Below are 14,349 nucleotides of genomic sequence, written 5' to 3'. Positions count from 1 at the left end.
GCCGTGTGGGTCAGCAGCAGCAAAGCCGGGGGGGGGGGTGTCTCTGTAGTGTACCAGACTCCAGTTTCCAGACTTGAATAACTCTGAGGTCTCTGAAGGATATTCCCCAGAGGAACTGTTTCACAGAGGAATAGCTGGTGATGGCTTACCCTGATCTGACAGTGCCTTTTATTAAATTAATAACACCTGTTTGAAGTTCACTTTTTTTTTCACCAGATGAAGAGCACTCCCTTCTCCTCCTGCCTCCTGCCTTCCCTTTTCCCAACAGCACAGAATCGTTTTCCAGCCAGGACTATCCTCACATGTCCCCACTGGCAGTGTCACCCACAAGATGGAGGCTGGCAGCAAAGCCTTGTGGGCAAACAGGGACCATTTCAGATTATTTTAACTCCCCAGCTCCTGAGGATAGGTTATACTGCAGTGTTGGTGCAGGTCTGGCCACAGCTGGCTGGTGGCCAAGTGACTGTGCCAGAGGGATTTCAGGATGGGACTTGCTTCCTCCTCGGAGATTTCAGTGACTGTTGGTTTGAGCCTCACCTAACCCACCACTCTTATCATGGAGCTGACAATGGTCTTGACATACTGAGTACCAGCTCTTAACTCACCAGAATAACAGCTAAAATTCAGACATTTTGCATTGACAAGATGGCAAAGTGGTGGAAAATAGGAATTCCTGAGAGTGACTGAGCCAGGCTGAGCTGCTTCCTTGGGCACTAAGTGCCCAAGCAGTTGTTTCATTTTCCTTGCAAATGCAGAGTCTGTGTAGCACTCAGGGAAGCCACCATGTGAGCTGTCTCAAAAAAGATCATCATATCTGTGTAAAACTGATCCAACCTCAGCAACAAAAAGCTTTGTATCTAGATGTTTCTTAGGCTATATTGCTTACATTTATTAGATTTATTAGATATTTCAATTTCAAAAGCAAAAAAAAATTGTATTTTTTTTTTTTAAAGTAAAATAAACCAGGCTTCTACAGTTAACAGTGCTTATAAGCTGGAACTTTGATCCAGTGAGTAAGAGTGGAGTTTGACCCTTTATAGCTTTATATCTGAAGCGTATATCAAATAACTCTAATGCAATAGCAACCACCTGGATGGACTTAGGCAGGACTTTTGTACAGCCAATAGAAAACATTTATGAACAGCTAAATGAGAAATTTAAATCTAAAGTAAAGAGAACATCAAAATAACTAAGGACTGTCAGCACAGTAGGAAATTGTTAAAATAAATATTGAATCTTCCCTCCTTAATCTGTTCTTATGTGTCATATTTTCATCATCCTTATTTCATTGTTCTCATTCCATTTCTTTACACCTTTTATTCCTCAAAACTACAGCAAAACCTTTCTTCCATAGATGAAAGCCAGAAGTTGCTTTGGCTACAATAGTTAACATACACTTTTTCAAAACTGAGTCAAGAGAGCAGTGACATGTGAGTGCATGCTCCTCCTATAAACACAGAGGTACAGTTCTTTTGGAGACAAAAGCACTGCAGGCTTCCATGGAAAGGAGTAGCAGACAACACAGGGAATGAAGAATTCTACACTGCAGTTTTTCTCCTTTTCAGACTCTGCAAAGTCTCACATTTCTTTCTTTGGAGATACGTTCTTCCCTCCTTTGCAACTATTTTATGAAGGATGCCAAATGATCTGTGTGTGATAGCACGAGACCAGACTCAGTGAACTAGGAAAAGCGACTTAAGCAGCAGTAACCATGACTGGTTTATACCCAGCATTTAAATATGCAAAACATAAACATATTAAGATTAGGAGGGAAATGAAAGATAATTCTTACTCGACAGAACAATCAAGTTCTGGAATAGCCTTCCAAGCACTTGAGGGCAAAAAAAAAAACACTGGTTTTTATAGGTTGCTTGCAAAAACATAGAAAGGGGAGCACGTGCTGTGCAACAGCAAGATGCTGGATTTGGTGACTGACACAGATCTTCAGTTCTTTGCTCCTGTGAAGTCATTCACTGTTCTGCTTTGCTCAGAAAAACCCAAAGCTAAGTGCAGTCAATGCAGCCTCATAATTACTGTAAAACTTCTTGAATAGTCTAAAACTAGGAACCAGTTGAAGTAAAAGAGATTATAAGAGCTGAAAGAGCAACACAGGGACATGCAATTTACTTATTGATGGTGCATTTATAGTGACTATGTAAATCAGTATAAATCACCCAACTCTGGAGGGTTAATAGCCATGATAAACTAAAATACCTAGACTTTTTAATTGTATATTTGAGTAACAATAGCAATTATGTAAATTATATCACAATACAAAATATGTGGGGAAAAAAAAGCTAGATAAGCATATGTTTGCTATAGAGTTCCATAACTAACATTCTGCTTGAAAAAAAATGAACTTTCAAATTTATTTTTTTTGTTATTTTTACTAAAACTTGTGTTAAATTGTCTGGCACCAGATTTTGCATGTGATTAGCATTTATTAATATTTTTCACAGAATCTTATCTTGTTCTCTTTGAAATTGCACTTTTTACAACTGCACCTTTCATAGAATGAATGTAATTAATAGCTGCTGCATAAAAATAACATAATTACTCAGTTTATCCTTATTATTCATTTTCATGCATTGGCTTTGAATCCAGTTCATTTATTCCTTTATGTTTATCACTAAGTTTTTTTTTCAGGTCAGTGTCCATCTAATATAGAATCATAGAATTGTTTTGGTTGGAAAAGACCCTTAAGGTCATCGAGCCCCAGCTGTTAACCCAGCACTGCCAAGCCCACTGATAAACCATGTCCCTGTGTGCCACATCTACACATCTTTTACATACCTCCAGGGATGGTGACTCCACCACTTCCCTGGGCAGCCTGTTCCAGCACTTAAAAACCCTTTCAGTGAAGAGGTTTTTCCTAATATCCAACCTAAACCTCCCCTGGTATAATGTGAGGCCATTTCCTCTTGTCCTGTCACTTGTTACATGTCAGAAGAGACCGACGCCCTCACCTCACTACAACCTCCTTTCAGGTGGTTGTAGAGGGTGATAAGGTCTCCCCTGAGCCTCATTCTCTCCAGACTAAACAACCTCAGTTACCTCAGCCATTCCTTGTATGACTTGTTCTCTAGACTCTTCACCAGCTTTGGTGCCCGTCTTTGGACACTCTCCAGCACCTCAATGTCTTCCTTGTAGTAAGGGGCCTAAAACTGAACCCAGTACTCGAGGTGTGGCCTCACCAGGGCTGAGTACAGGGGGATGATCCCTTCCCTAGCCACCCTATTTCTGATACAAGCCAGGATGCTGTTGGCCTTCTTGGCCACCTGAGCACACTACTGGTTCATGTTCATCTGTCTGTCGACCAACACCCCCCAGGTCCTTTTCCACCTGCCAGCTTTCCAGCCATTCTTCCCCACACCTGTAGCACTGTATGGCATTGTTATGACCCAGGCCTGTCCAAGTCCTTCGGCAGAGCTTTCCTACCTTCAAGCAGATCAACACTCCCAGGCAACTTGGTGTCATCTGCAGACTTACTGAGGGTTCACTCTATCTTCTCATCAAGAACACTGATAAATGATGTTCAGTAGAAATGACCCCAATACTGAGCCCTGGGGAACACAAACACACATATCAAAATAGTAGTATAGGAAGGAGAGGCCAAGGGGACCAGGTTTGTTCAGCCTGGAGAAATGGCTGAGGGAAGATGTAATTCTGCTATCTAAAGGGTTATAGGGAAAACAAAACAACTTTGTGCACCACGCAGCTGCTCAGGAGGAAAAGGTAAAACCCCATGGGCTGAGATAAGAAGTTTACTAGAACAACTCAAAAAGGGAAGAAATGGCTGTAAAAATAAGAAAATAATATGCAAGATGGGTGCTGTAAAACCCATGACTCACTGAAATCACCTGACCCTACTGTCAGGCACAAAACCCATGTGCTTCTGTCAGGCCAGCCCTCCCCTTATATAGCAGGCATGATGTCAGCATGGTATTGAATATCCCATTGGCTGGTTCAATTGTCTATCCTGGCTGTGGCCCCTTCCCAGCTTCTGGTGAAAATTAACCCTGTCCTAGCCAAACCAGGGCAGGTGTACAGCAAAAGCACAAGTGGCAACAGCTGCAGCTTGCAGAAGGGAGACTGCTGATGACACACAGAATACACTTTCTTGTTTCTTGCACAAGAGTGCAACAGTGAACTAGGGAAGTGCTGTAATCTCCATCCTTGGAGGTGTTCCAAACTCAGCTGCTCCTGTCCCTGAGCAGCCTGAACTAGCTTTGAAGTTGGCCCAGCTCTGAATGGGGAGTTGGACTAGGTGATAGCCAATCCTTTTCCACTATGGTTGTGGAGCTCTTGCCTAAGCTCCTACCCCTTCTGAGAGATTTCAGAGATATTTTTTTGTCCCAGCCAAGTTTAATTTGCTTGCCCCAAGTAAGTGAACACAAAAGCGTCTTCCTCCTTCCCTGTCTCAGGAGCTGCTCTTCTGATAAGTGGATCATCATGGTCTCAGGTCACCCAAGGGGAGAAGGTCTAGGCTGGCACCAGGGCTTGAAAGGGTCAAGTAAGTCACTGAACCTGTAGTAGCCCTGAGATGTGGACTCCCTTAGCAGATACTTAAGCCTTGCCTCTTCCACCTTTCTAAAAGGACAACCTCTTCTGCACCTTTTAAGATAGCTGTAAATCAGTTTTAAAGACCACGGTTACCTTTTCCACAGAGAAATCACTAATTATGTGTATTTTCAGTTGCATTAATGGAAACTCAAATTTTAGCTGCTCACAAAAGTCACATTTGTCTCTTGATGGGGAAGATGTGGAAAATTACCTTCATTCACTCACAACTGGTGAAACTACAAAGCAGAATGATCTGTTAACACAGACTTATTTCATCTGGACTCCACCAGTGGGTCCAGTTATTAATTGATGTTGCAGTATACCAACAATACAAATGCTGGGCATGCCAGTTAAGCTGATTCTACTATAATATACACTTCATAAACTGAGACATATTTTTCTTAATTCATAATTAATATTTTCTTTCTTCTAGTGAAATCTTCTACCAGCATGCCTTTAGTCACATGCAAATGAAGGCACTTTTCTGTAGGAAGTAGAGGGGTGAAATGGTAACAAAGCATGTCATGTAATTCCTCAATATTGAGAGCTGGAGTTGAGGTTTAAGTTGACTTCTAACAATCTTTTTCCTTCAATTATTTAAATTATAATAATGCTGACAATTTATATATATGCTGAATACCTTCTTCCATGATCTTTGAATAATTTTAGAAGGGCAGGTAAGAGTAATCTTTGAGTGGGCAGAAGTCAAAGTTGCCCAACAACTCAGCTCCAAATTGCTGGCCTCAGAACCATTATTTAAAGAAAAGTGTTGAGCAGCCATTTGTCCAACTAGGCACATTAAAAGACTTAAGTAATTCTGTATAGAAGAGTTGGAAACACCAACATTTAGGTATAAATATACATAAGGAAAGAGTCTTTGATAATTCTAGACCCCTACTGATGATGTTAGCATAGTGCCTGCCTAGCCCATCTTTACAAAAAAGCTCTGTGTACTTGATAGATAACTCTAAGCCATATTTAAAGATCACAAGAACCTTTTCCATATGGAAGCCTTTAAACATAGAATTTATGGCACAACAGAATAAGAAGAAAAAAGACTAAAACTGAGTGCAATGCACAAACTGAGAGTAGTTCTGATTTAAAACAAACAAACAAACAAACAAAAACCGCCCTGTAGTAACTTTCAGATGCAGGAAAGTATTTCTGAAGGAGTCGAAAAGCAGCCAGCTTCAGACAGTAGCAAGTATTACACAGCTTGTGTTTATAAGATGTCCCCATCAGCAAGGGCCCATCTGAACAGTCTGCAAAAAGAAACAGTATTGATATATATTTTAAGTTGTAATTCAACATGCCGGTATCAGATTCACCATGGCTATGAGCAGGAAGCTCTGTGGAAGTATCTGTAGCATTTACTTTTTTAATGCCCAGAATTGCAAAATACTCTGATTATTCTCCTCTTGTAAGATTGTTTTAGTGTTCAAAAAGCTACAAGAAATGGTCAGTTCTGTCATGTTTTGTTCATTTATTTTCAAGAGCACTGGCAAAAGCTGAAAAAATAAAATATACTTTGGATTTCTGATGCAGGGTTTTACTTATCTGCCCACACTACATAGATCCACACGTGTGCTTCTAGGATGCCACAGAGAATCAAAATGTTTGGAAACTAAATGATCTCTGTCAGGTGCAATAAAGTTTTTAATTGGTTACAGTGGTGACAATTTAGAAGGAAAAAAATCAGCTTTCCTATTGCATAAGATTTAGTAAACAAAGACTGCCATAAATATTACTTACAGGACTGGTGTGAGCCTCAGGTATTCACTCAAAAGATAGAGAGACAATCTCTCCATTAAGAATCTATTAAAATTGAAGAATAAATAAGAAGTTATTTATTGGAGAGTGGCTCACACCTGATTAATCTGGCAATTGAAGAAGTAAAAATATGGAAGGCCATTAATCTCCTGGCTACATAAGTAACTTCTGATGCTTTATGGGTGGTTTAACATCTGATATTTCTGCAAGCAGAAGTCTTCCAACAAGAACCAACTTAATAACATATATTGTGAATAGATTGCTCTTATGTGAGAGAAAAAAAATATTGTAAAGCTATTCTCTTACAATCTTCTATTTTACAATTAAATTTCAATACATGTTGTATTTGTGTTCTGATACAAACATACATATAAAAATTCTAGGAGAAGTCTAAAGTCAAAAAGGCATTTCAGCTGTAATTCACATTGAGAAGAATAGAGAAGAGCTTAAAAATACCCATTTTTAAGTTCTTGGGTTCTTGGCTAGAGTAGGAGGCAACACCACTCAAATAACAAGTTTTCTTTAAAGCTTGGACATTAAGACCGTCATCTATCTTCAGATGTGGTGACAAGAAAAATATTTAATTCACTACACCTCATATTTTATGAAACCATTTTAGATGGAATTGTACCCAAAGGCTTTCAAGATCAGCTGAGTGGGTTTTCTGCTCACATAAGCACACTTAGGGCATACAAAAAATTAATACCAGCGTCCTTTCACCAGAGTAAGAGCCAACAAATTCATTTAGAGTTTAAGAGATGGAAGCCCGTTTTCCTTCTCTGTTCCTGATGGAAGTTCTACACACTAAGCAGAGTCTCTAGGGGTCTGCTTTATCCTTTCTATTACATTTATTCATGAGAAAACAACAAAGAGGGTGTTTATATTATTGTGCAGGTGACAATCCCACCCCCCAGCCCCTCACACAGTATTACTGCAGAACCGTCACTGCAGAACTGGATTTTGCAGAACTGGATTTTGCAGATCTGGCCTTGCCAGAAATGTTAAAGTTGACACCATCCATGGAAATATGACTCATTTGGCCAGGGAGAGAGCAGGCATAAGAATTTATTTCTGAAATTACACAAAATAGGCATAAATATTTCTGAACACATAAAATACATTGGAAATGTTGTTACATCAAGAACTATTACATATACATGCTAAATATAGGTGCAAACTTTTTTAATAACCAAGCTCCAAGTCAAAGAACATTTAGATGCATTTCATGTAAATGTGAAATATATGGGTCCATGGCCTCAAAAATAACTAAACAAATTAGAGGAAAAAAAGTCAGTCAAAGACTGCTAATTCAGAAGGTGATCTCCCTGGCAGAAGCAGTCCTTCAACCAAACTGCTGGTGGAATTTTCCAGAGATGTATCACCAAGCACGTGCCCTGCTCAAAGACTGTTCCCATGGTACCTGTCAGAGACAGGGCAGTGGGCTAGATGAACGTCTTTTCACAAAAGTGGAGATGAATAAAACTTTAAGTTCACTTCTGCAGTTGTCAGTCATATCTTGGCTTTTCCATACTTAAGAAGTACTGTGGTACTGCCATCAACTGGAGTTAAAAAATGTACAGAAAAAGATTTTTTTTCAGTAGAACCTATATTGTGCCATTCTGTACTGGGCCTCCCTTAACTTGGGTGGGATACCTGGAAATTCAGAGGTCTTTTTGTCCAGAAACATAATGGTTGCTTATGTGATTTGCATGTATAAGCATGAAAACATCCAAGCTACTTCCTTTCTAAATTATGTCTGAATCATATTTCTAACCTAGTAGGCAAATCCTTACCTCTATTTTTTTTTCCCCATGTAATTTTTTAGGACTATCAGGAAGCTTCTAATTTGGAGCAGTTTGTGACTCGCTTTCTTTTGAAGGAAACACTGAACCAGCTTCAGTCCCTCCAGAGCTCCCTGGAGTGTGCCATGGAAACCACGGCAGAGCAGACTCGGCAGGAAAGGTGAGCAAACCTTCTGCCCAGCTGCAGTGAAGGGATGAGGAATGGGGACACCATGAACCTCCAGGACCATTTCACCCAGCAAACTGATGTAGGAAATAAGAGAAACAGGGACACAATTTTTATTCTATATAGGAATTCAATAATAGTTTCCCTCAAACTGGATACAAGCAGGTTTAAATCTGATCCTGTGGTGGAACTGTATGTAAGAAGATCATATTATTGCGTCCTAAGTTCTGCTCCTTTGATTTCTTTTTAAATCCATTAACTCTTTAATATCAAATGTAGAAACCAAAGCTCTGCAATGTGAAGAGCTCTGAGGTTACTAAGACATTGACTGTCTCCTCGTTTGTTTCTTACAGCTTTATGATTTTTTTTTCATTCCCAGTTGCAAAACAATTCCAAAGTTAAGAGGGGAAATAGCCAGGCTCTTGCTCGTTACAGCTTCTTCCTAGGACACAGGGCCATAGTATTGGTTAACGTCTAACTCTATAAACTCTCAATCACCTGGGTAACCTATGTCTGTCCAAGGGGTTTAGCTGAATTTAATACCATGTCTTCATAGCTGAGTGTTTGCAGGTTCAAGGATTAAAAACAAAATTAAAAGGCACTGTGGTGGTACAATTCCCCCCAACTCACAGGCCACTTGACACAGGGTGTAGCTCCTGTCCCTGTCACACAACAACTAACTGGAAAAATGCAAATTGCAAAGGGCCAGGTAGCAGAGTGTTAAGGCACCCCCTAAATGTACCTGGCTCCTGCCTCCCCTGTTCTCTAGGGACAATAACAACAATTACCTCCTGCAGTGAAGCAGAACATTGAGGTGTGCCCTCAGTGCACCTGGGTCCTACTCCCTTCCTTATCATTGTGGTTGATCACTCAACCCTCTTACGACCTGGTACACTTGTTGGCTTGTGGCCCAGAGGGGAAATACCAGGACCCCAAGATCCAGTAAGTTATGGGCATGTGCAACTGATGGAAAAATACCAGGACCCTCAAGTTCTGGACATGTGCAAACCAGAATATTGCAACACTCTAAATCAGGCCGAAATGGAAGAGTACTTGACAAAACTCCATTTTCTCAGACCCTATAAATAGTGGTCCAAAATGAGATGCTTTGAGCAACCCTGGATCACAGTGGGCTGCACCCAGCATCTCCCCTGAGTTGGGACGTCTCTCAGGACCATCTGCCAGTGAAGTTGACACAAGGCCTGGGCAAGACCACCTCCTTGAGACTCAAATTCCACCCACTGAGTAATGCCAATGCTGATTTGCTCTAAACTCAAAGGGGGACATTTTGGGTATAGGACAGTCTCTTTTACCCACCTCTCCACCTATCTAAGAGTTTGATTTTATGCATTTACTTTTATAAGTGTGGGCATCGACATATCTCATTGGCCAAGGATTCCTGCATACACTTAGTGTTTATGCATATACACATGCTTTGGTTGGAGATACCTTGCAGTAAGTTAGTGTGACTCTTGTCATTCTCAAATCTGTAACTACGTTGCTGTTTTACGAAATCCCTTGTTACAATAAGTGCTGATAAACCCAGCCTTTGATGTATCTCATTTTATTAATAGATCTTGAGTTGCTCTTAAATCAAACCATGTCAAGCATATTAATCCATGACAAATGGGCATAGTAAGCACAGAATGACAAGCAAAATCACCAAATACTTACAACATGATATCCAACCAAATCCCACTTTTCCTGAGGATTGGGCCTTAGAAAATCCGCATAACTGAGAAGCAGTAAATAAACAGTTAACTGAAGCCAGAGGTTCAAGGTTGAAAGGACAAAGGCATGATTTGTAAAATGTTTGGAGTGTGTCTAGACACTTCCTCTAACGAAAGGGGAAGATTCACCCATGAAGTGCAAGAATTGTGCAATGTAGCGGAAGGATACAATTCCACCAAGCTGGTGTTATCAATTGGAAGAATTGCAAAAGCAATTTAAGGAGTCTGAATTAAAGCAACAAAAAAATGGGAGAATGTGATGAAATGATGCTACTGCAATCTGTAGCCTCCCCCTACTATCCCCCAATATAGTCCAAATTAGAAAATTGATTGATTATGTCTCCAGAGGACTCGAATGGTATTATTTGGGGTGATTACAGCTCAGATGAAGGTAATTCTTTCCAATCGCCCGAGCCCCCCTCATTCCCAGTCAGACCAATTATTAAAGCCGAGGACACTACAGAGCATGGAGCAGTGCAGGAAATCACACTACCAAAAGAGTCCCATTTGATCCAGTTCAGGTGGCAAATTTGCAGGAATTCTACAGCCTGGAGAATCTGAACCGATACCTATGGAGAGTGTCTGTAACTGGAGGAGACAGAATTTTGCTAAATGGCAATTAGGCCAATGGCTTTCGGGATCCTGTTGTCTTTTTAAATACTAGACCAAATCCCCTGAGTGACCCCCACTCACTAACAAGAAGAGTGGATATATTGGGCTGGTGATACTGATATCTTAGAAAGAACCTCTGTTAATACCTATCAGATCTCTAATGACCTCTCCACAGCAGTTGCAAAGGCTGCTGTATTAGAGGCTATGCATCAATGTGATCCCATTATTGATGTTCCTATTTTAGCACATGTAAATCCAATCTATTGTTAAACCACTGACAAAAGGACCTCCTTCCATACTCAAACCCTACCACATTGCAAAGCGAGATGAAATCCAGAAAAACCTAAATCATAATTAACTAATACAATTAACACAGGCTATCAGAGATGAGGAGGAAGAAGAATTACAGTAAAGGAAGGTTCCTACATGGTCTACATTAATTATAAATCACATATGAGAAATGGGATGAGACGAAATTCATAGAAAACCAAAAAATACAGGTCATGCCATTAGCCAAATGAGACAATCATGTCAGACAGCTCCCAAGAACAAAAGTCTTGAACTGCTGATAAATCAAACATGTCAAACATTCATCCACAGCAGGTAGTTGATGGGTTTGTTTTCCTCAGTAGGCTGTTGTTAAAGATGATGGGAAAAGCAAAACACAAGCTGGTGAGTATCACAGGCAAAGAAGAACTCAACACTTCATAAGTTTTAAAATGCATTGCTTTTTCATTCTTTTCTTTTGGAAATGCCATTTTCTTGTTTGTTTTGTTGTTGGTTTTGAGACCTCTGAAGTACATGAATAATCCACTGCGGTTTTACCCCAGTAGCTTGACTGCAGGAACCAAGGAGATTTTGAAAGGCTGAGAGTGCTCCAAGTATGCAGACCATATATACTCCTCCAGTCATACATATATCTCCAGGTTCCCCATACAACTAATGGGAGAGAGAGAAGTCCTGAATGGTCAGTTCAGAGCAGGAGCCTCTTAGGTTCTCTTACACCCTCTAGAATAATCACGGACTTCTCTGACTTGCCTTTTAGGCCAGCCTCTCTAGAAAGACCATCTGAGTAACTCAAATTACTCACTTGGGTGCATAGAATTGGTTAATATGAATATCCCTTTTGCTACCAGCTTTCTCATCTGCACTGACTGGTAGGGCATCGTGGAGACTTCCCTCTCCAATTTTATCAGTACAATTGTTAGAAGTATCTTCTTGGATGGTGAATTTGGTTTATGGCAAAGAAAATGAGAAAGGAGTGTGACACTGTTAAGCCAAATACCATCTTCTCCATTTTCTAAAGTAGCAATAGAAAAGCCAAATGAACTCAGCACTTTACAGCTATTTTGGAGAAAATGAGTGAATTGTTAGTGCTCCAGTCCCTATGTAAAATCATCTTCAATTATCTTTAACTTAACTTCAGGAGACCAGAGAGCTTTCCAAAGCAGTGACCTGGAAATTATTTAGTGAACTGCTTAGACTACTGTCTAATATTCTTTGCAACCACTCATCCAACTCACTGCTCAAAACTAACCATAGTCCCGGTCCTTCATTGACCCAGATGGGTGAAGAAGAACCATGCAAAGAGAGCCTCAGTCCCCACACAAAGTTTCAAGCTTCAATGACTCCATTACCACAGTACAAACATAAGTCACTTCTGTATCCGATATGTTTCAGTACAGGTCCCAGAAATATATCTTTATCTGTCCAGTCAATATTAGCTAATTCTGTTTGATTTTTCTTCCTCCATAACGGATACATGCTGCTGTTTGCCTTCTCGAACTTTAAGGTGAAAGGGTCAATGTTTAAAGTTCATATTTCACTTTTCACTCTTCTTGTGACCCCAGCTCCTCTGCAGAGATGCTACAAAAGAATCCCATGAATGAAGAAACGGTGTGAATCAATTATTCCTCAGGGCAGGTCAGAATCACAACACAGACAGACACTAACCTTGAGCTTTCTCTCCTAAAAGGTAGATATATGCCATCTTAATGCTCTCTTTTTTTTTTTTTTTTTTTTTTTTCACTTTTCTAATAACTAGCACCCTAAACACAACTAATTAGTAATAGTGAAAATCTGGAAAATAATTCCATGGTCTCAATAGGTATTTCTCCTTTTTAATTCAAAAGGGAACATGCAAGCACATGCTGTAGGAATAGAAAGAGGAGAGCTCTTCCACATGTTTTATCTTATGAAGCCTCCTGTGTTTCTGTGCAGACAAGGCCCCACAAAACCAGAAGTGCTCTCAATTCAATGGCCAAGAAAACGCTCAGCTCGAAGGCTTCAGAGGAGCAGCAGCCTGTTGTCAAATAGCCCTCATTTTAGCACAGGTATGGCTTTTCACATTGCAAATATATTTCAAACACCTGCATGCACACATACATACAGAAAAATGTACATGTATCTTCCTCTCAGAAATTTTATTTAGACATGGTAACTAACTCAGATACTTAGACAGAAATCAGTCTTCCATTTAATATAGACATTATTTGCACAAACTGTAAGGAAATAAATATGTACTCATAGATCTGAAGTGATAAAAAATAAATGCATAGTTATGCAAAAAAACTGTGATATCATTTTGGGGCTGTGGGTTGAGTCAACATTTCTTAGGTAATACTTAGATAAGAATGAAAAGGTGAAGAACTAAGTGTTCTCTTATAACAGCTGAATGGAAGAAATGAGAAACAGAAATGGAAAATACAAAACCTGAAGGTAAAAGATGCTATTTAAGAGGATACAAAAAAAAATGAAAAAGCAGCTCTGCTTGGAAGACATGAGAGGGTACTTTGGTAAATGTACTTCCAAATTCTTTGGAAGCAGTGATGTTAAGCATGAGGCTTCACTGAAAGCATCTCCAGGCTTAGGTGATGTCTCAGAATCAAGGCATGGAAATGACTGAAACACTACAGTATGTTGTGAAGGTAAAGAAGGATCATTAGCTGCAAGGGACATCCAGTTAATGTTGTTATATCATCTATAGAGTCCACTGCAAGATTAGTTGTCCACCATAATTACTGGATGAATACATGAAAACTCCCAAAACAGCATATTGCAGATGACTGTAACAAAACCAAAAACCTCTCAGAGTGTAACCATAAAAACAGCTGTTCCAGCTAAATTAATCTTTTCTGAATGAAGAGAAAGTCCCTTGTTCCCAATGCATATGAGATATTCCATGATTGTGTTAGATGTCTCCTTCAGGGATCCCTCAACATCAGGATTCCTCAACACACCATGCCAGAAACCTAAATCATTTAGCTGCCTATGTACATGAAGATCATTATCTTCTGCTGGTCATAAGCATGTATTTTTTTTATTGGGAAGGAAAATACATGCTTTTAACCTTTGAATAATCCTGGAATTATGCTTGAAGCATTGTGTCAGGACCCTAAAAACAGCAACAGGTTGACCATGGCAATGTCCTTGTAGTCAGGGTCCTACAGCAGGTCTGCTGTCTCTCTGCAGGAGAAAGTAAGATCCTATCACCTAAGCTGTATTGCCAATGCCAGGATATTTAAGACACTCTTGGCTGCCTTTCTCTTACTTTCCTCAGAGGAAGGAGGAACAGCAGACAAGACACAGCACATGGTCCCTCCATGAAATGTGTTTGAAAGCCATCTCAACGACACGCTTGCTATGCAGCACAAGAGCTGACTCTTACTCTTATAGAAAATTTCACATAAAGAAGATTAAGAAATGA

The 14,349-nt window shown here is 39.9% G+C and overlaps 1 protein-coding gene across 1 annotated transcript in view; it reads left to right on the top strand.

Annotated features, from left to right (window-relative positions):
* Positions 1-14,349, top strand: part of NECAB1 (N-terminal EF-hand calcium binding protein 1) — a gene marked incomplete at its 5' end in the record, with an annotated part of 33,608 nt that overhangs the window by 6,612 nt on the left and 12,647 nt on the right. The window contains 2 exons of the mRNA XM_008940414.1: positions 8,159-8,295; positions 12,864-12,976. Of these exons, the coding sequence (XP_008938662.1) occupies positions 8,159-8,295; positions 12,864-12,976 (250 nt within the window). The remainder of the gene's footprint in view (positions 1-8,158; positions 8,296-12,863; positions 12,977-14,349) is intronic.

This window comes from Merops nubicus, unplaced genomic scaffold (assembly GCF_000691845.1).
Source record: "Merops nubicus isolate BGI_N331 unplaced genomic scaffold, ASM69184v1 scaffold8675, whole genome shotgun sequence".
NCBI lineage: Eukaryota > Metazoa > Chordata > Aves > Coraciiformes > Meropidae > Merops > Merops nubicus.
This window is presented reverse-complemented; position numbering and strand designations above follow the sequence as displayed.